Here is a 23,520-nt window from a genome sequence, read left to right on the forward strand (position 1 = left end):
AATGAAGAAAAATGTTTCGCAGCGGTGGGGGCAATTTTGCTAGCAAAAAAATTAGGAGTCCTATTTTTTTGAGGATCACTGCAAGTGTAATAGCACTGCCATTATGTTTGGCATGTGTGTTCCAAATGGCAGCAACCTCTAATTTATAATGAGAAAAGGCTATGAAGAGAAATGTCCCATGGTCTATTCAATAATTAGATATTAACAAATAATAATAGCTCACATAATAAAATATTTTTTAACTATTTCTTAACTACACACAAATATATATGTGTCTATCACATAGATATATCACATGCATATAACTTCGGTTTAGTCTCATGAGTTTATCCAACTGAAGCTATCAAGCATTAACACTCCCTCTTAGCTAGGGAGGATAAACACGAGACAGATATTACACCATTGGTAATATTAGGATTTGCAAATTTTAAGGATATCTTTGATCAGAAGATATCCACCAATTTAATATCACATTTGATACCATGAGTATTGATTTTCCAGAATATCAACACATGATATACACCAAATACCCAAATAAGGTTTGATATCAAATCTGATATAATGTGTATTGGTCTCCTAGAATATCAACACATGATATTCACCAAGTACTCAGAAAGCTTTGATATCACATTTGATATCATTAGTATTGGTCTCCCAGAATATCAGCATTAGATATTCACCAAGTACTCAAAAGGTTTTGATATCACATCTAATATCATGAGTATTGGTCTTCCAAAATATGGACATTCGATATTCACCAAGTATCAAAACGTTTTGATATCACATATTATATCATGAGTATTGGTCTCCTAGAATATCAATACATGATATTCACCAAATACTCTTTGAGTAATGGCCTTCCAGAATGTCGAGATGCAAGATTTTCACCAAGTAATGTGAGTAATGGCCTCCAGAACATCAAGTCACATGACATTCACCATGTACTCCATGTAATGGCCCTCTAGAACATCACTTTTGCATTGCATTAACCGTGTACTCAAAAAATGTTTATAAGGTATGTGTGCACATGCATTCTCATAATGCTTACCATATAAACATCCATCATGCAAAGTATAATCTATCAAGATCTGCATAGACATCATAAGATATCCATCATAATAGAAATGAAGTTATTGTAAGATCGTCACCTTTCAATAACTTCTGCAAATACAAGTGATGATCATTTGGAAGTCAACACTTCCTCATGATGTACACAGGGGGTAGGCTCATTAAATCATGCAGCCACACACATCATACCAAAAGTTTAAATGAAGTCAAAACTCCCTTTGATTGTGATATGATCAAGATCTTCAAGGATCAATTGAAACATGTTCTCTATCGACTCCTTCAGACGGATGTGTTAGACTCCCTCTGAACATCAATCTTTTGAGCTTCTTGTCTTTAACAAAGTGTCAAACTCACTCTAAATCTGATATGAATCCTACTTTTCCTGCAAGAATATTCTCAAGGGAAAAGATCAAGGCACATAGCTCTTATTGAAAAATAAAAATAAGAGAGAGACTATAATATTACTCAAGGATAATAAATAGTTATGCATAATTCTATAAGATGATTTCAATAAAATAGATACTTTGAACATATAAACATATAGTCCATCTTTAATATATTGTAATCTATGTTTTCCAACATATCATTTTTCTTATTAATGCCACATAAAAACACTTTTATAAGAAATTGTTTGAAAATATATTTACTTTATATATATAATCACCATATATTCAAATACCTACCATAAACTTATTAATGTAAGCAACTTATATATCATATTATTTGATGATAATATCAAAAAAAATTAAATCGCACATATCACTATATTTATTTACACATTAAACATTAAACATCATACTTAACTGATTGAATCAGGTACCACTTCATAACATGGCTTGCAAAGTCACCTCCACCACTTGGTAGCAAACGTCACTACACAAAATATTAAATTCCATTTTGGGTGGGCCATCCGTTACCTATCCCTCATGTGGATGCGACTAGTCCTTGGCGAGTCAATTTTCTTTATGATCACTTATTCTTTCATTAAAATGTTCGTTGTGTGTATTGATTTGCCACGTAAGTCAAGTTACATGTTTCTCCAAAATGATTTTTCTTTCTTCTAAATTAGACGATGACCAATACTCTACTTCTTCAAAGAGAGGCCAATTCTCGGTTCAAATGCTTTGACAACCATTACTATACGATCTGAAGATTTTTCTCTTCCTAATTGTGATTCTAGTTATCCTTCTATCATATCAATATCATGATGCTCACAATTTTTGACTTGTACAAAGATACTTCTTAGTTCCACCAATATAACATCTACTATGTTTGAACTGCCTTTGAGTTTATAAGGCCTTGCACTACTATAAAAGACAACCCAACCAACAAGCTCTCAAAGACTATGCCCAAGCATATCAAGTTCTACAAGCGATATTCCAATCATGAGAGAAGCGTCGATAGAACCTCCTCAAACGCCACACACTCTGATTCTAATACTCTTCTAACAACAAATCCATGAATTTCTCTACCTTTTTTGTAGAGCTTCTAGCCTTGCACAAAGAGGTTGGATACTTATTATTGGATCAAAATGGGTTTGGCATCTGCCAACTGTGTTCTCCAAAGGAAATGGAAAGTCTCATTTGCTTCCCCATTCTAGACATATCTCGATATCATTGCATTCCAATAATCAAGACTTGACCAAACCCTGCTACTTGCATTTGATGAAAAACTGTCAAGGCCTCATCACTATTGTTGTTCCAAGTGTAACTTGCAATCATAGCATTCGTGCGGTTAAAAAACTCCACGTGCAAATTCTATGGCAAAGAATTTAGAATACATGTCTAACAAATACACCTTTTATCAAACAACCGTGAATTTTTTTTCCAAGAACTACAATTGACAACATCATACACGAAGCAGAAGACTCGTCATTATAAAAAAGTTATGCTCCATGCTTGCCACCTACATCTAACAAAAAACTTCCATGAATTTATTTAGCATATCCATTCCATAAAACTCTTTTCCTTCCAGTCCTCTACACGTTTGACATCTGAAATTAGGCTCTAATATAATGTTGTTTTTTTGAGAATCACTGCAAATGTAATAGCACTGCCATTATGTTTGGTATGTGTGTTCCAAATGGCAACGAACTCTAATTTATAATGAGCAAACACTATGAAGAGACATTGATGGGACATGTCTATCCAATAATTAGACATTAACAAATAATAATATCTCAAATAATAATATATTATTTAACTACAAACAAAAATATATATATACACATATATGTCACACACATATAAATATATATATATATATATATATATATATATATATATATATATATATATATATATATATATATATATATATATATATATATATATATATCACTTCAATTTAGTCTCATGAGTTTATCCAACTGAAGCCATCAAACATTAACAAGGAGAGCAGAAGCTCCATCTCGAAGGTGATTCACAACTAGTTGTGAATGGCATAGTGAAAGGTCAGATGGATACATGGTATTTAAACAAGCATATTCAAAGGACCCGAAACATTCAGGGGGATTTGATTAATTTCAGAGTGTCTCGTGTTCTTCTAGAGACCTACACAATTGCTGATAAACTACCTAATATAGGGGCGAATGGGTTATTGGTGAACAAATTTGAACTTTTCGAGGAGTTTGGATGAAAACAATTGTTGAAATCATTTTTGTGACATCACATTGTTGCATCATCAGGGGATCTATGAATCTGCTAGCGGAAGAAGTACTCTTAAGTTGGCCTTTTGTGGTGATGAGTACACTCTTGGCAAAGGAAGTTGTCTTGAGCTGGCTTTCTGTGGTGATAAGTACACTCTTGGCTAAGGTGGCAATGTGTGAATTATTTGGGGTAGGCCTTCCTCTGACCCGTATCTATTAAGGAGCGGTCTGATGTGATGTTTCGACATCATGCTTAGAGTTGGGGAGCGCTTCTGGAGGCTTCGAATGCCTTTAAAGGCAGAACTGTTGGGTTGCGAAATGTGGTGTTTTGCCAGTGCTTTCTCTTGATTTTGGGGTGGTTGTGTGAGTGTGAGTACTCATGGAGGCAAACTTTTCTTTGCAATCTTCAAGCTAGTTGCCTAGCTTCAGGGGGGCAATTTATGTGCAATGGATGAGGAATGTCTTCAAATTTGATCATGTGGAGTTCTAGGAGGCTATGTGTTTGATGTTTGGGGATGAGTTTATTAATACTGATCTTTGGCCCAAGACGGATTTGGAAATTTCCTTATTATTCTTGGCTCTAGCTTTGATGGCTAGTTCTTCAAAAGACTAAGTGTTGAGAGTGTCCAGCATGCGTTTGGAGCCCGCATGGATTGGTGGGCTTGCAGGAATTATCTCTAGGACGAAGGTGGGTGTGGGCCTACACATGAATTGTAGCATGTGGCGGCTCAATGGTGGTGAAGACAGGAACATACTACCCTTGGTCATTTGGACTTTTTTCAAGGCCAATGGAGGTGCAAACAGTGTATGTTCAGAAGAGGTGGTGCAATCTTCTAGTTTTCTGCAATAAATTGAACTAGAGTAGGAGTTGGTGGTAGACAGGAGGAGAAAGAGTAAGCAAACTCTTGTGAAATCGATGCCACCACTAGTGAGCGAGGTCATTCTTGTTCCTGAGCAGCAAATTCCACACAAATGGTCAACTGATGGAGGTGTTTGGGATGGTGGCAGCGTGGAGGCAGTGAGGGCTTGGTTCGAGTTGAGCGTGGTGGCCAATCCTTCCCAAACTTCTCCAAGGTGGAGGGGGCGAGGTGGTTCCAAAAAAACTAAGCAAAAAACTCTACAACTCAAAAAATTGCTGAAATTTCTTTAAAAATGCTTTTTTTTGCCAAAATATGTCCAATGAGCCCATGGATGAGTAGAAAAGCATTTTCTATTAATTTTGTAGACAAAATTTCATCATCACATGAAATCCTAGTAAATCATAAATTGCATATTACAACATCTGACATCTTGGCAAGGGTTCTAATTTATGCACTCCGCTATAGCTCCTTGCTCAAAATTGATATGTTTTTGGCTTTGATTCGAACAAATCGATTAAACTACTTTGGTTTATTGTCAACCTTTCTTGTGCAAGGCTAAAGATTATATTGTATCTCATGATAACAATGGCATTTAAATTTTTTATACTTCTCAAGATAATTGTCTAAGTTTTCGATTATTGTCTCCACTCCAAAATCCCCTCATTGTTCAAATTTCTTGTATGAGAAAATAGCAATGTAACACCAATATTAGGGTACATTGGGACGACGGGACGCTAGGAGGAGTTTCTGGGATGTAGGGAAAATGAGCCTCATTTTCAAGATGGGGGGGGGATAGCCAAGGGATGGTGGCAAGGGGAGGACAGGGCAAGGAGGGGTGTTGTATAGTATACATATAGAACTTGAAATGCTAGTTATGAAATGATGTTTCAGTAGAACATACCAAATTAAAATACTTGAACATGGCAGAATTGCAACATGAACTAAAACCATTAAACATTCAACATACTAACATTTTACATGCCCAGTAGTAACATTCAAAATTCAAATAGAACTCAAGTACCCATCCTAGCGGCAGCATGGTTGTAGAATGACAGAGGTGGGGGTACTTGGGTACTCAAGTACGAGGTGAGGAACGAGTACTGAAGGTTTTAGAGGGGGGTGTGAGTCCCCATGTTACACTGGAAAATAGTCCAATTACTAGGGGGGTCTAGGAGTGGAGATACCAATGGGATCGAGGATAGGTGTCCCTCACGGAAGGCAAGGGGCATCTCCCCTTGTGGGGATTAGGGCGCAGCACCCCCCACAAGGTCAAGGCGCAATATAGCAACCTTTTTGACTATTTTCCTTCATTTTATGCATTTTTTCATGTTTTGCAAGTTAAGAATCTAGCAAGTTTTCACATCAAACTCCCCAAGTTTTAGGTGAGTACTCGCCAAAAAATCAGCAAGTACTTTTCAAAAACTCGATGAGTTTCTCTAGTAAGGAAACATAGTAAAAAATCATTTTGCAAAAGAATTGAAGAATTTTTGGCAACAAGTAATACATCAAGTCTGCCATCTATGATCATTCCTTGGTGGGTTACAAAAAAACTCAAGATATTGTTGCATGAAGCATGTCAATCAAAATTGTAAAGTAGTATTATTCACTCTTTGCTATTTTTGGATGACATTACAGAAGATCTATTGTTTGAGGATAATCTTTTTTAAGCAAAAATGTGTTTAAAGATTTACAAATGTATTTTGAGATAGTTTATATTTCAGCTAGCTCATTTTTTGTAAAAATAACTTTAAATTTCCTTTGAAACTAATAATTGAGTGCATGTAACACAGTTTTAAATTCTACGCATGGGACTAATAACTGTTGTGACTTTACAATTTCAAAAAACTCGATCTTTTAAAATATGGTAACTCAGCTAATAGCATACAAATAAGGTTCTCAACCATGAGCAGAGTGATGTAATAGTTTCCCAGTTTGTTAAGCTAGTGAAGTCTGTCTGCCCTGTTTCACAGAATGTTACATGAACTACTCCACCACCTGAGTAACTTCTATAGCTCCATTAGCAGCACAGATGGACTTGTGATTTGAATGTGATTTCCAGATTTGGTAGCAACTCCCAGGCATCCCTAACCATGAATAATCAGTCAATGAAACAAACTGTAGGTTCGTTCCTGCTAGAGTGCGATGGTATGCTGTCTTCTGCCTTCCCAATAAACTCAACTATTCCCCCAACACCATTCATTTGATCATACAGCATGCAACTCAACCTATTATCTCTCAAACCACAGACCCGCCATTCTTCATGAGTAGATTAAATCCACTCGCCCTGCAAGCTACGCTCTGTGATGGAAGTTTTTACATCACTCTTCCCTTATCACAAAATCTAGGCACGCATGCAACAACCAACCTCCACCAGTGACCAAGTTGGGATGTTTCCAGTTCTCAGAATAAATGACCATGCAATTGCTCCTTTTCCTGGAGTCACCTCTTGGCTATTAATGTTACTGCTCAAATACCCCATGAACGCACCCTCACCGATGTATCTTCTTCTATCGGTATATCATTCCTGGGCAACGGCTTCATTAATGTGACAGACTTCTCCCTCCTTTCCTGAAATCTGTACCCACAGAAGTCATTACATTCCATTCTCCACTTCACTAATTAAGTTTGACACATCTAACCCCTTTCATTCCACGGCACCCTTGAAACTTCCAAGCAATTGATGTAATTCTAAATACCTGGACGCATCTATCCTGAGCAACTAATTCCAATACTGAACATAGATTAAAGTTCTGAGGGAACTCCGCGTATTCGGCACTCACTATATCCAATTTTCTCTAACCTGTCAATTCTCTGCAAAGTTCTCTTATTCCCCCATCCCCAAGCATATAGTTTCAATGCTGAAGGCGGACAACAAAGGCTGGGCTCTGTTAACAGAAGCAACCAAGCCAATAAGTTAATATGCAAATCTGTCAAGTCAAATCCCTCTCTTCTTTCTCTTTTTCCCCCCTGAGCATATCCATTCTTCAGTCTCATATTTCACCAGATAGTAACAGTTATGGCCTTTCATCTTCACTTCCCACGTACACGCAATTGTTTGTCTTAAGTTTCATCTCTTTTTATAATATAAACATAATTGTATCTTCCTCCAGTGCAGCACTTTGGTAAATTGTACATATATTGATATGTTGTAAATTCTTTATTAAATACTAAAAAGATAAAAAAGCATTAAGTAAATTAATCCTTTGAATTATTCTTTAAACAAAAGGAGGGGATATTACAGGATTTTGGTAGTTGTAGCTTTGTATCCAATTTCATTTGTTTGACTTGCTAAATCTTGTGTTGTACTCATATTTTAGTCTCTACCTTTAACTAGAAAGTCTGAGTATTCAAAGCTTATTGAATAATGTTGTGCTCATACTTCAGAGCAAAAAGAAATGCTTTAAATTTGTTCATAATGCATGCACAAAGCTGCAAATTATCCCAACAGTTCTAGGTTATTTTGTTTTACTTATAAGAGAGTTTCTCTTTCTTATTTAAAGAATGATTCTAACTAGAACGCTCTGTTTGGTATTCCCATCTCTCTTATTACCACAGCTGGGAGGTCCATACCTCTCACAATATTTCCAGCTTTGTTAAAAGTACCATTGGAGTCAAACAAGGGTGTCCTCTCTCCCTGACATTCTTTAGTATTAACATTGATGATATGGAGAAGTTTTTTTCAGCAACATACTCATATGCATGTTGGGTGCATTTTACATGAGGTGGCTATAGCCATACTACTTTTTCAAATGATATTATTCTCCTCTCATTCTACCAAAAGTTTACAACAGAAACTAAATGCCTTTGCTCACTTTGTGAACTGCAATTAATCCGAGCAGCCAACAATGAATGGAGTACCTAGGAGCGTTCTTATTAACAATAAATTGCATTAAAGGGTTTACTTCTCTGTAGCCTTCTTCGACAATCAAAGAACAAGCTTTGCAATTACTAGCAGTAAACCTTATGAATAGCGTTGCATGATTGGGCTATATTTAACCAAAAACAATATTTATATCTTACTCACAGAAAAAAGTGATGGCTCAGGAGACTCGGCAAGGAATAAAAGAGGGCCTCCCAAACGTGGAAAATATTGCCTCTTCCCAGTCTCCAGCTGCCATATCACAAAAACCCCTTCCTTCGCACCTAGCAAGAAATTACATGCACTAATTGGTATGTCAAACAAGAAAATAATACTCTAACCAATTTCTCATCAAAGATATACTCATCAATAATGTTTGCTTCAGTTTTCATGATCCATGATTCTTAAATTTATAAGTAAGACCGACTCCTGAAAACTTATATTTCTGTAGTATATTTTTGACTATAGTAAGCATGAAACTATGATTCTAAACATTTAATAGATATGAGGTATCATAAATTTAAAAATTGCAAATTATCTTTACATCAAAGAAATAATAGACTGAAAATGACCATAAATATATTACCTGAATACAGATAGGCACCATCAGAGGAAAAAGAAAGAAAGTTGACTGCACTATGATGCCAATGCCATGTTGTCCTAGAAATGGCATCATCCTTTGACCTAACATCAAACCTCTCCATGTGATGGGATAGATTATCTTGCTCAATAATATTTTCTGAAGTCAATGAATGCTCACCAATCCCTTGCCATATTAATATTCGACCAGTTACATCTCCTCCAGCAACAATTGTGTCAGATGGATGAAAAGCTAGGGTACAAAACTTATTTAGATGGTGCAGTCGCATCTTCTTCACCTCTTTGGTATTAACGATCTCTTCATCTGGAGTGTTCATAATATGAATTACCATCCTGTCTGCTACTCCAATATATTTACCTGAGGGGCTAACTACAACAAGTCGAGATCCATATTTCTGGGAAAAAAATATTGCAGTATTTCAGGATTCACCTAAACATGATAACTGTTTCATAGATCACAAGAAGATAAAATAAACCCATGTCTAACATATACATATTAAAAGTGCACCTTCATGTCCAAACCCCAAAAGATGGTCATTTGCTGATGGTGCAAAATACAGCTATTTATAATAAACCCATACTCCAAGAAGATAATTAAAACACTTATTTTTTACTTATTTACAGTTATCATATGAATATTATTAAACAACCCATGACACGAAAGGATCAGTTCTGATACAAAACTTTTGCATTTGCCAACCAAAAATAAGGTTCAGCTAGGTCAAATAAGTAGATATGACTAGTGTTGTTAAACTTAAACAGATGACTGCCACATATAGATGACTACCACATATTAGAAATTTAGAAGTCAATCAATTCAATAGCTATTAGATAAAACCAGACACAACTAATACTGTAAAGATTAAGCAGATGTTTGTAATTTGTCACAGTTGGAAGTAAATAACAACTGCACTGATGACATTCCTAAATAGAAACTTTGAAGTATTAAGAAATGCAATGTATCTAGTACACACCACCATCTAGGACATTTTGAAACTGTAGAAAACAACAAAAAGCACTATTGAACTGATAATTAAAATTAAAATTGTTAGTCACATCTGGAGGATCATTCTTAATCTTTATCATTAGCAAGAATTCACAACATGCATTAAAACTTGAAAGTAAACAGGACCACCAATTTCACAAGATAAAAGAAATATAATTCAAGCATGATGAGATGTTTACATTAATAATGAAAAAGCACTAACAATCTATTGTGGGTACACATAATCAACAAACAAAACCCAATCTAACTCATCTCCAGTGCATATAGAAGCAATTTTTTGATACTGTGTCAATATATCGATGATAAATAGATTGGCATAAGTCAAAATGTAACCAGAACTACTTGTGATAATTTTACTCAAATTAGAGCTAATGCAACATTTAAAATAGATCAGAACTATTATGTTTGATTAAGGAACACGCACTGACCAGAGAAAGCAGGAGGCACTGTGTTGCAAAGGTAGAAGGCACAGGTAAGTTTTAGGTCACTACCAAGTAAGACACCAAATTCGTGTGTGCAACACTCCCCTTATGCAAGAACTCCAAAATTGAATTGATTTTGCCATCTGCCATAAATATTGTTCATTTACGTCAAGAAACAGCATTATCTAGGGATATGACTGGCTGGGGATTCTACCCTGTTCCCTGGAACAAAGCACACCAGGGGCAACTGGATAGAGACGAAATTTCCCACCATTACCCCATTTTGGAGCAACCAGACTCATCCCAAATATGGCCCCATAGCCATAGATGCCCAAGGATATGCCACCATTATCACAAGGATACCAAAGCATCTCCATGTCCAACTTAGAAAAAAAAAAAAGGAGACTAATTGGTATTTGAAAAAGAAAAAAGAAATTGAAATGAAGGGTATAACAGTAATCCTAAGCCTAAATGGAGGGGCCACTGAGGGTCCCCTACTTAAAAACCCTTTGAAAACCTAACCCATCCTCTGTTACAATCATCAAGATCAAGAGGTATGTTCCAATGTCCCAATTTCCATTTCCAAGCTTCTAATTCAGCATTCAAATTAAATACATATTATTCTACTCTTTTTCAAGCTCCTCCTTCGAAAAGGTCAAACTAGATAGCTTTTTCATTTCCATAAATATTAAATAAAATAATACTAAATGAGATTCAACTTTGAGTATCTCTGATTTGTGAGTAGTACAATCTTAAGTAAAGGAAAAACTAAGGAAAATTCTATAGCTGTCTTACCTTTCTTGTATTTACATTAAATACTAAATGTTCAGAAAAAATCCTGTAGCAAACTACATGTTGCTATTAAACTTTCAGGACTGTACAAAAAGCCAATAGAGGCTTCTTGAAAAAATGTGGACACCAATTCAAGATTAGACAACTTCCAAGGGAGGAAGCTTTCTGTTAGCAGTTTAATTGTGACTTTTACCCTTTGGGATACTCAAAATATGAAATAGTGTGTAAGAATAAACCTTTCTTAAAATTGGAAGGGGAATCTCCCTAGAAAAAGAAAATAATATTAGATCCTAGAACCTAAAGAGATGACCTCTATAATCACATGTTAAATATGAGGGGTTTGGACACTCATTGCAAACAAACAATGAGATTAGCAATCAAAATAGGATAACTAAATTGCCTGTAAAATTAGAAATTTCCAAAGCCAACTTAAATAATATTACTAATTATTTAATTCCAAAAAAGGCGACACAATAGTCCACCCTTGCCAAAATTGCTTGCCGACAAGCAACTGCAGATCCAGATGATGGGTTCTGTTGTAATTTTCAGTCTTAAATCAAAAGATCCTACGACGAGATGCACTTGTATCTTTCCACCTTTCACTTGGATCAAACAAAGAAAACAGTCAACCCATAACATTCTCTTCTTTGATGTGATGACAGATGACGCTTTCTTCTCCATGTTTGAGGATAAGGTCACGCTTCCACAAGAAAAAAATTACCCTATAAATTGGCCATCAAGCTCTTGCTGCACCACTCTAATCTCAATATGAGCATGATGATTATTCCCTTGAGTTCCACTAGGTCTCAGCACAATACTGTAGATTGAGTCCCTCCTGAGTTTGGACCAATCAGCTTGCATACAGGCTAGCACCAAGTTGCGACTAATTAATACAAAACAGCTGAAACAATTGTTTTCTGCAAATCCAAGGACTGAAAATCTTCACAGACAACGTGATACATGAAAATCTTCAGAAAAATGCAAACTAGTTTCTGACAATGACTGATAACAGTAGTCCAAGATGGATAATCCTAAGAATCAGAAGTGCATAAATGGAACAGCAGCACTAATACTGAACAATTCTAATACAAATCAGCAACACAATCTAAAAGCAACAGTAAAATACCTGGAAATACTCCAATGGCAGCAACAAACTGAAAATAATTCAACCCTTTAGCTGAATACACCTCTATGAATGCAAACAGTGGAATACAGTGGCTGGAAATAACGAAGGCGGCAGCTAACAAGTTGAGATTTATGATGGCAATGAACTTTTTCATGTCTCCTTCACAAGATATTAATGATTTTCTATCACTGCTCTTCTCTGTGATGTCCTCTTTGTCATCCTTCCCAGCCATATTTAAGAGTGAAACTCTTACACAAACTTTTGAGCATTCCCTTAATATTCCTTAATGTGTGAATTACTTCCTCAATAGTACGTTGGGACCAACACATCCTTCCTCGTTCTCTTTATCTTCATGAATTTCTCCATGCTGTGGTCATCTTAGAAACACAACATCTAACTTCATACTGTGTATAATCCAAAATAGATTGAATACCACAACAATAAACACATCTTCTCATCACATGCTGTTAAATGCTTGTGGCAATGACAACTCTTGGAGCCCTATCCTCGATGCTAGAAGGCACTACTTCTTCCCCTTTGAATTCGAGTTCAGTTCCATAGTTTGATAGTTAAGGATGAATTCCCAAGGGAATAAAACCACACTACACCCAAAACCATGTTAGTCTCTGCAAATCCAACAGCATAAAAGTGATTGTGCATCTTATGTCTTTCCAAGGTGATGTCAAACTGTCTTATCATCGTAGCACAAGGAGCGATGAGGCCATCTGCAGCTATGAAATTAAATCCCTGTGGCTAGTCCCTCCTAAATATCAATTCCTCCCCAATGAAATTATGATAGGCTTCACTATCAAATTATCAATTAACATGTAATATTGTACTTCTGCAACAGTCCACGAACTCGAAATGGATGATGTCTAAAAGCAGCTGCAAGAGAAGCAAAGATGGCTGAAAGAGAAGCAAGGGTACCCTCCTAGACCTCTCTTTTGATCTCTGATTCTAGCTCCTCGTTTTTGTCTCTCCATCTAGATATACCTCTATGTGATGTATTTGTCCATGAGCAAGGCATTAATCGTTCACTTGGTAAAACACAATTTCTTCCTCATAAGTACATTCTTGTAGCTTCTTTGTTGATAACCTCTGGCATGCTTTATAAAGAAGGGACAACCTTTTGAAGTGGTTTCCTTTAAGCTGCTAATGTTGGTGCCATTCTCTCAAGAACCAATCAAAGTTAGGGCTTGTCTAATGGTAATTGATCATGATGGTGGATCAAAAGTCATAGCTAAACTCTTTAGAAGTTTTGTTAGACCCTATACAAAAAGCACATTCAGTCTTGTTGTGAGGTTTTCACATCATCGCCCATTACAAATGGAGACCCCCTCTTTTGCCTACAATGTTTAGTTGCCCTTTGGGATCGAGTTGATGTTCCTTGGAATTTGAAAATGTCAGAGAGAGGGAGGATCAGCCAAGTCAATGGGTATGGGATCTAAGTTTGAAAGAGTTCAACATGGCAACGAAATCACTAAGTATTGCAAGGGTAACGAATTTGAATGTGAAATGAGGACATGTTGGATGAACTAATGCCAAGGATTTTTCCTTGATGCTTGAATTTTCACCCCAATACAAATGATTGTTCAAGTTCTCTTTAAACGGTATGATGACAATTGGATGACTTGGCATCAAAACCTTAGGGGCTTGGTGAGGAGTTAAATCGAAAATGAACCAAATTTGGTTAAGATGAAACTTTAAAACCCCTTGAGAATGTTGAAATTCACTGCTAGATGAGGACTCTCTTGATCCTATTCTCTTTTATTCCACATTGAACATTATGAGGTTGCACTTCACAATCAAAGCTAAGGTGGCAAAGCATGGAGGTGGAAGAACTGAATCTGAAATCCTCAAGTTCGAAACAAAGGAATCCTCTCCTCAAGCATTTTTGCCCAGCTAATGGTCTCATCCTCACCACCTACAAGACTCTACCTTGATTAATGTCGATTCAATTGGATAGGAGGTGATGCATGCTTTTATCAATACAAAGGGGAGAGGCAATAAAGCATAGTTTCTGACAAGTAAAACAAAGATCAATTCAAGTGAGATGGTATGAATGAGGATCAAAATCAACAGTTGAAGTTTGGGAATTTCTCAAGAGAGAGCGGATTTTGCCCTCTCCTAAGGATTAAATCCACTACCAATGTAAAATTTCGTTTGGCCATGACAAGCAACAAAAAAAGACTTGCCTTGCCTTTAGGGCAATAAAAAAGGAGTGAAACAATTCCCTCAATCAAATTCAATTAGAAAATAATGCAAGTTCGAAGTATGAAGTAGTTGGCATTAAAATCCTAAGGCATTGTCCAATTCCAACTTGATGAAATAGCGTCCAAAGCTTGTTTCGGTTGCTAAGACCCCATAAGATGACAAAGAAGACTAGGCCCCCAATCGAACTCATGAGCAATCCACTATAGCGATAATAAGATGGCAATCCTCATTTATGGTCAAATTCCACCTAATAAGAGGACAAAATTCCTTGGCGCATGCAAATCTTTGCCTTGGTGTTGTAAGGATAGAAGATGATCATGCTAAGAGACAAGTAAAAGAAAGTGACTCTGGTCATCTGAATTAAGACAATTTGGATCCTCTTTGGAGGGCAGAATTTGCACCTAAACGAGGACTCTATCCTCTCGACACTTGACATTCCACCACTGCCCTCTTTTGGAACAATAACATACTGATTTGGGAAAGTATACTTAATTATCAAAGTCAATTTTGGAGAGAGAAATTAAATTTTTAAAACTCCATCCCCCCTTAGCCAGTGGACCTATATTGCCTAAGTCAAGTAATTAAAATCAAATTGCATTAATTCCCAAAAGAGAAGTCAGCTTCTATAAAAAGTTGTACCCCTCCAGCGTAGGCTTTTAACAACATAGGGAGGCACTCCAAATCATTCAAATGCAAAATATAAAAACATCTTTTCTCTGCAATAGCAAATTTGGCCTATATTTGCAGCGAACTGCAACCTTCAGTGGCAGCGAATTACTACCTAGAGGTAGCAAATTATCTTGAAGGGTGGCAGATTGGAGTTGGGGTGGTGGATTCTTCTCAGTGGAAGCCTTAAATAGGCCTTATTACACATTGATCTGGTCTCAAGGGAATTCAACTATTAGTTTCAGATTAATAAATTGACACAACATAGACACATTCGGCATTTCCTAATCTGAAAGGTATTAGTGCAGAAGTTAAATCTGAGTTCAAAAAAATACTCAAAATCATATTTTCAGATTTAGTCTTGTTTGCAGAACAGGTCACATCTGTCTAAGGTTAAGATTTTCGATCTTCCTCGTGCAATTTGCATGAACCCAAATTTGGAATTAAATGAATGGGGCTAGGAATTCAATGTGAGGCTTTACTAGTGATGGTGGTCTTAATTATATAAAGGGAGTGGATTGATTCCCATAAAATCTAACCCTTGAGATAATCAAATTTTATGCTCCAAAATCTAATTGAAGATTTATGGTGGCGGGATCAAGGTGGAATCTAGAAGAAATTTTATTTCATGAAAATTATAAGTTTCTTCATTTGGTCTCTTCTCGTCATCTCCTAACCTTAATGCATTTTTCTTTCTTGTTTTGCAAGGTAGATGCAATTTCCTATCCTGTTTTGCATGGTAGATTGGAGTGAGAAAGGTAAGTGGAATGTTTCAAGATCAAAACACCAAGCTCAAAACCTTCATATGAGAAGAAGAGGATTCAACATCAAGGTCATCCAAGAAAATTTGAGATTGAGATCAAAATAGATTTGAAGATCAAGTTCAAGAGGGAATTCAACAACATAAAGACAATATTATCAAGTTCACAAATGCAATTCTGCAATTTCAAAATGCAAGTTCAAGTTCAAAAAAAAGGATTAGAAGGTTCAAGTTTGCCTAATTAAGACAATCGATGAGGATAAGGATAATGAGGTGGCACCTAGTTGTCTTCTCTTATTAGAAAATTCCAAATTCTAGCATAGTAAATCAAACCATGCCATGTGTTCAATTTTTATTGACTATCAAAAGCTTTGTTATTTTCTTATTGGACCTTGCATTGGTGTCCTCATGTAGTTGATTGATAGGGTGGAAACCCTAGTTAGCATTTATGGGAATCAATCCTAGCCCTTGCTCTGGAATCGATCTTAGCCCTCCATTGTAATTGAACATATAGAAAAGGCCAAGGCCTTCTCATTTGTAATTCACTAGCATTAGAATTACATTGGATTAGATTAGGAGGTTGGATTAGAGAGCTCTAAGTAGAGTTGGCTAGCTAAGGGAAAGACTTGATCAAATTGTTCCTATGATGCTATCAAGGTGATTGATAATTCATTGTTGATTCTTCATGGTGAATTACTCTATGTTGCTTTGAAGTGTTGCACAATTTCCTTAATCTTTCGATAAGAGTAGATTTCATTTCACGTTAAATGAAAATGATGTTGGCTTGCATAACTTGAACAAGTCCAGGCCACTAGCCCCTTGGTGATGGTAGGAGTGCCTTGTGTAGTTAGTCGATGATTGAAAGAACTTAACTTTAACTAGTATCCAATCTTTAGTTTGCATCCGTTTGATGGGATTGGAAAAGAGACAATGATTTGAAAACCATTAAAGTGTTCCTTATAAGCTTGCACTAGCTGGGTGGAGTCCTTGATTAAGCTATATCTAGTAGAGTCCAAGCCATACATGATTACTCACATTTATAACTAGGGCAAGAATTAAAGTAAGTTGAAGTTGAAGTTGAAGTGGAAATCGGAAGATCATATATATTTTCATTGCACATTGTGAAGCCAGATCTTTACAAGTGCAAGAGTTAATATCCACTGAATGAATAGCATAAGTCCCCTGAGTGATTACCAACAAATCAAATCATTTCACTAAGCAAGAAACCACAATGGAAGGAACTTTGAAATTGTTTCATGATCTTACTTTGCAAGATTAGCATGAGAGATGACCTTATATCAAGGGAAGATTGAAAAGTTGGTGTTTCACTCTGAAACATTGAGTATTTGATTCTACATGTTGTAGTGGAATAAAACTCACATCAACAAGTCTCTTCTTTGTCACGTTCATACCATCATTTTTAAACTCTTAAGCTTCGTTGCATATTTTCTCTTTTGTGCATTTTGAAATCTGATTTCTGATGTCTACATCAAGACCTTGGTACTTAACAATGCAAGCTTTTAAGACCATGTGTTGCTGGCTTCTGCCATTCTTCTTCTGAGTAAGAAACTAGGCTAAAATGGTGTAGCTGCCGATCCGATTGATACCCTACTATTATTCGTATGATTGAGTGGGTTATTTTAAGTTGAAGTGTGTCCCTCACCTTTGCTGCATGAGGAATGCTGGAGTTCAACAAAGCATTCATATTCAACATTTGTTGCATCATCTGGACTAACAGCTGATATGTTTGCTCTTACTTCCTAATAAAAATGTCAGCCTTATCCTCCATGTCTACCATGTGTTTCTTACCATTGCCTCCTATACCAAAGCTGATTCAGGTTGTGTTGCTTCCAACTCTTCCTTTCCCTTTCTAAAATTCTCAAATCCCTTTGAATCAGCTACATGCGCTCATGATGTTAACCTGCAAGCTGGCAGGGTCTATGCTCTAATACCAATATGATATCCCTAGTGTAGATTTTTGTATTTTTTAAGGCATTCCTTTGTGTTTTCTGAAATTCAGCCACCTGAAACTATCTATTATGCTAGCATAAGCAATAATTAATGGAAAAAAGCCTTGAAATTACCTAGTGAACAAGAATTAAGACTTTTTAGACAACAAATCATCCATCTTAAAATTCGCTGAATGAAGGGTGAAAGCAAATGATAAAGATTATCATGACAACTACTTTGGATGCTTTCAAAAAAGGAGTAAGTGTTGATACTCAAACAACTATGATGAAAGTTGGAGAGTCTACCATTAACAATCATAAAGATGTTAATTAACATTCTCCAATGGCACTCTTCATGATTTTAAAAACTGAAACTTGGACTTCTTTATGTAGAGGGCGTACTTTGATTGCTCCTTTTTTTGCTATAATTTTCAATCCATTTTGTTATGTAAGAGAATTTTTCACTATAAGCATGCTTTTGACCCTCTTGATGCAGCTTTTCTTACATTTCTCATTCATGTTTTAACCCTCAATGCTCTAGGGGTATCCTTAGGGACTTCAATGCACTCTTACCTTATGAAAGATCATTGATAACTTGATATCCAATTGCCAAGGGGAATGTTTACGAGTAGAGTTGCATTTTTTGATGTTTTCACTTTGACACTTCAACATTTAAGTGCATTGGGGGATGATTGAGCAATTGGATAGCACTTTTCCTTCTAGTTTCAGTTTGATCTTCTATTTATTGATTTTGAGCACATCTTAGGTTCATTAAAAACTTGATATCAAAATGTGTAAGGATGTAACTAGGTGTAGTATTGCACAATTTGATATTTTCACTTTGACACTTCAGGTATATCAAGGAATGATTGAGCGCCCAGATAGAACTTTTCCGTCTAATTCCTTTTTAATGTTTTGTCATGTAAGTGTTTTTTAGCACTTTAAAAGCTCATTGACAAATTGATATCCACTGCCTAGGAGAGTCCCTAGGTGTAGCATTGCACTTTTTCATATTTTTACTAACACTTTGATATTTGGCCATATTGGGGGATGATTGAACACCTCGATACAACTTTCCCTTCTAATTTCACTTTGACCTTTTGTCCCTAATGGTTTTGAGCAAACCAAAGGCCTTCATTGCACTTTTGTCATGTTTTGCAAGTGGTATTAATGACTTTATATGGGTTTTGGGCAACCCTAGGATGTGAGATGCACTTTTTGTTCCAATTCCACAATGATATCATTTCACTTCAGCTAGCTTGGGTGCCCCTAAGAGCCTTGATGTAGTTTTGCCATGTTTAATTAGACATTTTTAAATTAAAATAGGTAGGTACATGCTTGCGTACTTGAATGCACTTTTGTCATCTTTTCACCTTGACATTTCATACTAAAGTGATTCTGGACATTTTGTGTTGCCATTGAAATGATTTTTACACTCTAATATGCCATTGTCATTGCCATTGAAACATGCATGTATTATTTCCACTGCTGTGTTTTCATGTTTTAATTGCCATTAACATTGCATTTTTTTGCACTTAAGTGATTTTTTTCATTCAAATTTTACAAAAAACAATATCTCCCCTATCTCTAGCATGCTCTAGACCACTTGTGCACCCTTTCCCTACACAAAATCCTCAAAAATTGCCTCTACCTTGTGAAGATGTTTCTTCAAAACCCTTTGCCTTTCCCTTAGAACAACTTGTCATTTCTTCATAATCCCAAATTCTGCATTCACCATGCTTAATGTACCAAAAAACTTATAACTTAGCCCTGCAAAGGGTAACTAAAAATAGCAGCATTAACAACCACTAAGAACAAGGACTCAAGCTTGTATTAACAATTGAAAATGACAAGATTTTTGGCTTAAAAAATGAGTCGCTACAAAAATAAAATCCATAAAGGTGCAGCACTTTGCTTGGCCAAAGCTTGTTCTTCATTAGCTCTCTTCATAACTTTTTTTGTATCTTAATGCCTTTTCTAATACCTTTAGTCCCTTCTTGACATGTATCATAGGAAGGTTTTATGACACCTAAGATGCTTGTGATCCATCAATCTGATGAGATTCAACATTACTCACATTGCACTTAGTATCCTTGTAATTCCTAAGACGAGCTTAAATGTATATTCTTCATCATGACCTCCATGACATGATTAAATGCTACAATGTAGCCCACAAATATTCTTGTGCTACAAGTCATACATTTTAAAACTTTATGTGAATAACAGACAACAAACATTGTTTCTATCCTGTTCATGATCATTCTGTCTTAGTATCCCGATACTATCCCTAGGGCTTTCACATAGACTCGCACAGAGCATGCTGAGACAAGAAGTGTCTATCTATAACATTTACAAAACAAACACACAAATTGTCAACAAAGGAGCAATTACAACAAGATCAGATAAAGGGCATAATAACATCATCAAGGATAACATAATCAATATACAAAAACAAGATCAAAACTCAGACCAGTTTTATTTGCCCGTTTATTTCCTTCATTTTAGTCAGATTATGAATCATTAGACGTCCACCCCAGTCATTAAGCTGGCTTTCCTTCCAATCAAGTGAGAGAAATGCATACAAATCCTTCCTCTTTTTATCATGGGTGATTGGACACCACAAGAAGTCTGGAATTGCCTGCAACCATCAAAATAACAACAAAAATCCATTGGTTATTCAGTAAGCATGAAAAGTATTCTTCTTAGGTTAAAAAAATGTAGTATCAATCCTTGTAGCTTGCCTACCACCATTAAAACACTCTGACATGGATAATGAGTATAACTTCAAAATGCATATGAGCATCTAAATATTCAAATCTACCATAGGTTTCAAAATGCAAGATTTTATAAACGAAGAATCTTGAAATATGCGCTTTGTCTAAAAGTAAAATACCCTCATCTAGTGTTTTGAAATAGATAATCAACCAAAACTCAGGGTAGATAAACATATAATTAATTGTGCAGAAGCACATAATTGACTTGTTCACCGAAAAAAATGACTCCTCAGATCTCTGAAATACAACTAAAATATTGGAACTAAGGTTTACTTGAAACCAAGAGGATATTAGAGAATAAATGATGACCCTCCACAAAGGTACTGCCTTATTATGTCCAAACCCTGCATTTTAGTGTACCATAATAGATGCGCACATCCTATTAAAGTAATATTGTAAGATTTAGCATAATAGTCAGGTAAGTAATTTTCTTTTTCAGTTAGTTTTTAGTAACTATTTGTTCTTTAAGCTTTTTAGTTAGTTTAATAACTATAATATATACACACATCCTATAAAAGTAATATCGTAAGATTTAGCATAATAGTCAGGTAAGTAATTTTCTTTTTGAGTCAGTTTTTAGTAACTATTTGTTCTTTAAGCTTTTTAGTTAGTTTAATAACTTTTTATGCTGTCTTCAGTTTTCCATCATTTATGATGTGAAAGGTATTCTTGTAATTGCTTATTAAGGAGCATTCCCCTCCTTTGTTTAATATTGAATATCTCAATATGTTATTATTTCATGGTATCAGAACAGAGGTTGGCTTTTGGTGAATTTTACAATAAAACTACTAGCTTAATTATCTAGAAATTTCTAGAAGTTTTAAGCACATTTTTTTGAAACAAAAAAAGTGGTTCTTTGGTGGATCTTTTTATAGAATAAAACTTGTGGTTTTTCTTGAGCATTTCATCAAAGAAATTTTCAGAAGATTTTTCAAGGACTTTTTGATCAGTTTTTCGCTTCAACAAAAATCGAATATTTTGAGCAGAGGGCTTTTTTATTGGTTTTTCTCACCAGCAAAATCAAGTTTTGTAAGATCTGCAAGTGTTCTCTATTTTTGTGACTGTGGGTTACTGATTTTTTTGATTTCAAGTATTTTGCACATTTTTCCAAAATTGTTTCTTCAAATCTAAGAGGGTTTTACTAATTTATTTATCAAAAATCATGGTTTTCTTTATAGGATTGCTAGGCTTTGGCAATTTTTTAATTATCATGAGTTTTTAATGTTTTTCCACAAAATGAAGATTGTTGACAATTTTTCAGAAAACCATGGAATTGTCTTTTCAAAAATGTTTAGACAGTTTTTTCACAAAATAGTGTGTGATCCAAGTATTGCATCAAGGGTTTGATGATTTTTCCAAAAAATCATGGTGCTGTTTTGAAGCAACTTCTTTCGATGTTTTTCGCCAAAATCATGGTTTCAAAGTTTTTTGCAAAGTTTTTAACAAAAATTGAAGATTTTTGAGAAGCTGATCTCGGTCTCTGGATAACAGGAGGGATGGCTTCGTTACCTAACATCATATTGGAAGCCATTCAACTTGTCCTTGTACTCGTCATGTAAAAAAAAAATCAGAAAGAAGTTGGCTGATCAAAAGTTCAACAAAGGAGTGTCTCAAAAGCAGCCTCGTGTTACAGATAGTTTACAAATGAGGAATCAACCTTCTACGCATGTGGTCAAATGATCTGCATATTATGTCAAGTCTTCTATAAGTTAGTAGAATGGCCCGTGAGGATGGGTACTTAAGTAATATTGTAATTTTTAGTATAATTGTCTTATAACTTTCTTCAAAGTCAGTCAGTTTTTAGTAACTTTTTATTCTTTTAATTGTTTATTTTAGTTTAGTAATTTCTATTCTATCTTTAGTTCTCTGTAATGTCTGTCCCCATCTTTTTAGCATCTCAGTGGAGTTCTTAGCCTTTACATTTTCCGAAGGCTAAGTGGAGAAATAAGGAGGAATCGATTAAATTAATTTCTTATAAAGTCATTAAATAAATTAAAATTAAAAGGTGACTTTATATTTAATTAATTTAATTAAAAGTGACTAAAGTTAAGTAAATAAATTAAAAGAATCTTCTAGAAGGAGGAATTTAATATTATTTTATTTCTTCTAGAAGGAGGTCCATCTATTGGAGGAAAAGAATAAATAGGGAGAGCAGCTTCATTATCGAGCATCGAATGTGTTGCTTTCTACTCTTCTAGATAGCTTGTGGAGCCAAGGGTTTCTGCAGTTGTTACATTGATCGTTGGGAACGAACACTCCCATTGATTTGCATAACTAAAGTGGTGAAATATCTTTCAAAAGGTTGCGGTTGTTGGAGAAGACAAATCAGTCTTTTCATTGTGCCAGATTTGTGGCCTAAGGCCAGATTTGTGGAGTAAGGAATAAGTTGGATATTGCTACAGGAACTCTGCTACAATATTGTTGCTATAGTATCGCTGCTACAATATTGCTACTACAGTGACGCTACTACATTAACTTGCTACAGTGACGTCACTATAGTGATTTGCTACAGGAAAATTCATATTTTGGAGCAATTCCAGGTTTTTATCTACTACATTTTGCATTGTTTGAGAGTAGATATTTAGGGCATTGGTAGGGTTTGTAAATTTGTTGGAATCTGATTTATATCAGAGTTTTATATCAGAATTTGTTGCCCTAATGACTTATTGTTCAAGATGCATATTTTCTCATTTGTAACCCATGTTTATATGTTCCAATAAAATACAAAAAATATTTGCATCACCATTGTTAGTCATATGGAGTTTGCAAGCATATCT

At 35.4% G+C, this 23,520-nt stretch overlaps 1 protein-coding gene across 2 annotated transcripts in view; it reads right to left on the reverse strand.

The window, feature by feature from the left end:
* The window catches only part of LOC149574947 (Transducin/WD40 repeat-like superfamily protein), a 152,319-nt gene that overhangs the window by 110,015 nt on the left and 18,784 nt on the right, over positions 1 to 23,520 (reverse strand). For both annotated transcript variants that reach the window (XM_089814794.1, XM_089814793.1), the window contains exons 3-5: positions 20,440 to 20,607; positions 9,021 to 9,429; positions 8,600 to 8,718 (exon numbers count right to left, since the gene is read on the reverse strand). In XM_089814794.1, coding sequence (XP_089670920.1) covers positions 8,600 to 8,718; positions 9,021 to 9,429; positions 20,440 to 20,607 — 696 coding nt within the window. The remainder of the gene's footprint in view (positions 1 to 8,599; positions 8,719 to 9,020; positions 9,430 to 20,439; positions 20,608 to 23,520) is intronic.

This window comes from Cupressus sempervirens, chromosome 2, assembly GCF_028749045.1.
Source record: "Cupressus sempervirens isolate cs-2001-9-10 chromosome 2, ASM2874904v1, whole genome shotgun sequence".
Classification (NCBI taxonomy): Eukaryota; Viridiplantae; Streptophyta; class Pinopsida; order Cupressales; family Cupressaceae; genus Cupressus; species Cupressus sempervirens.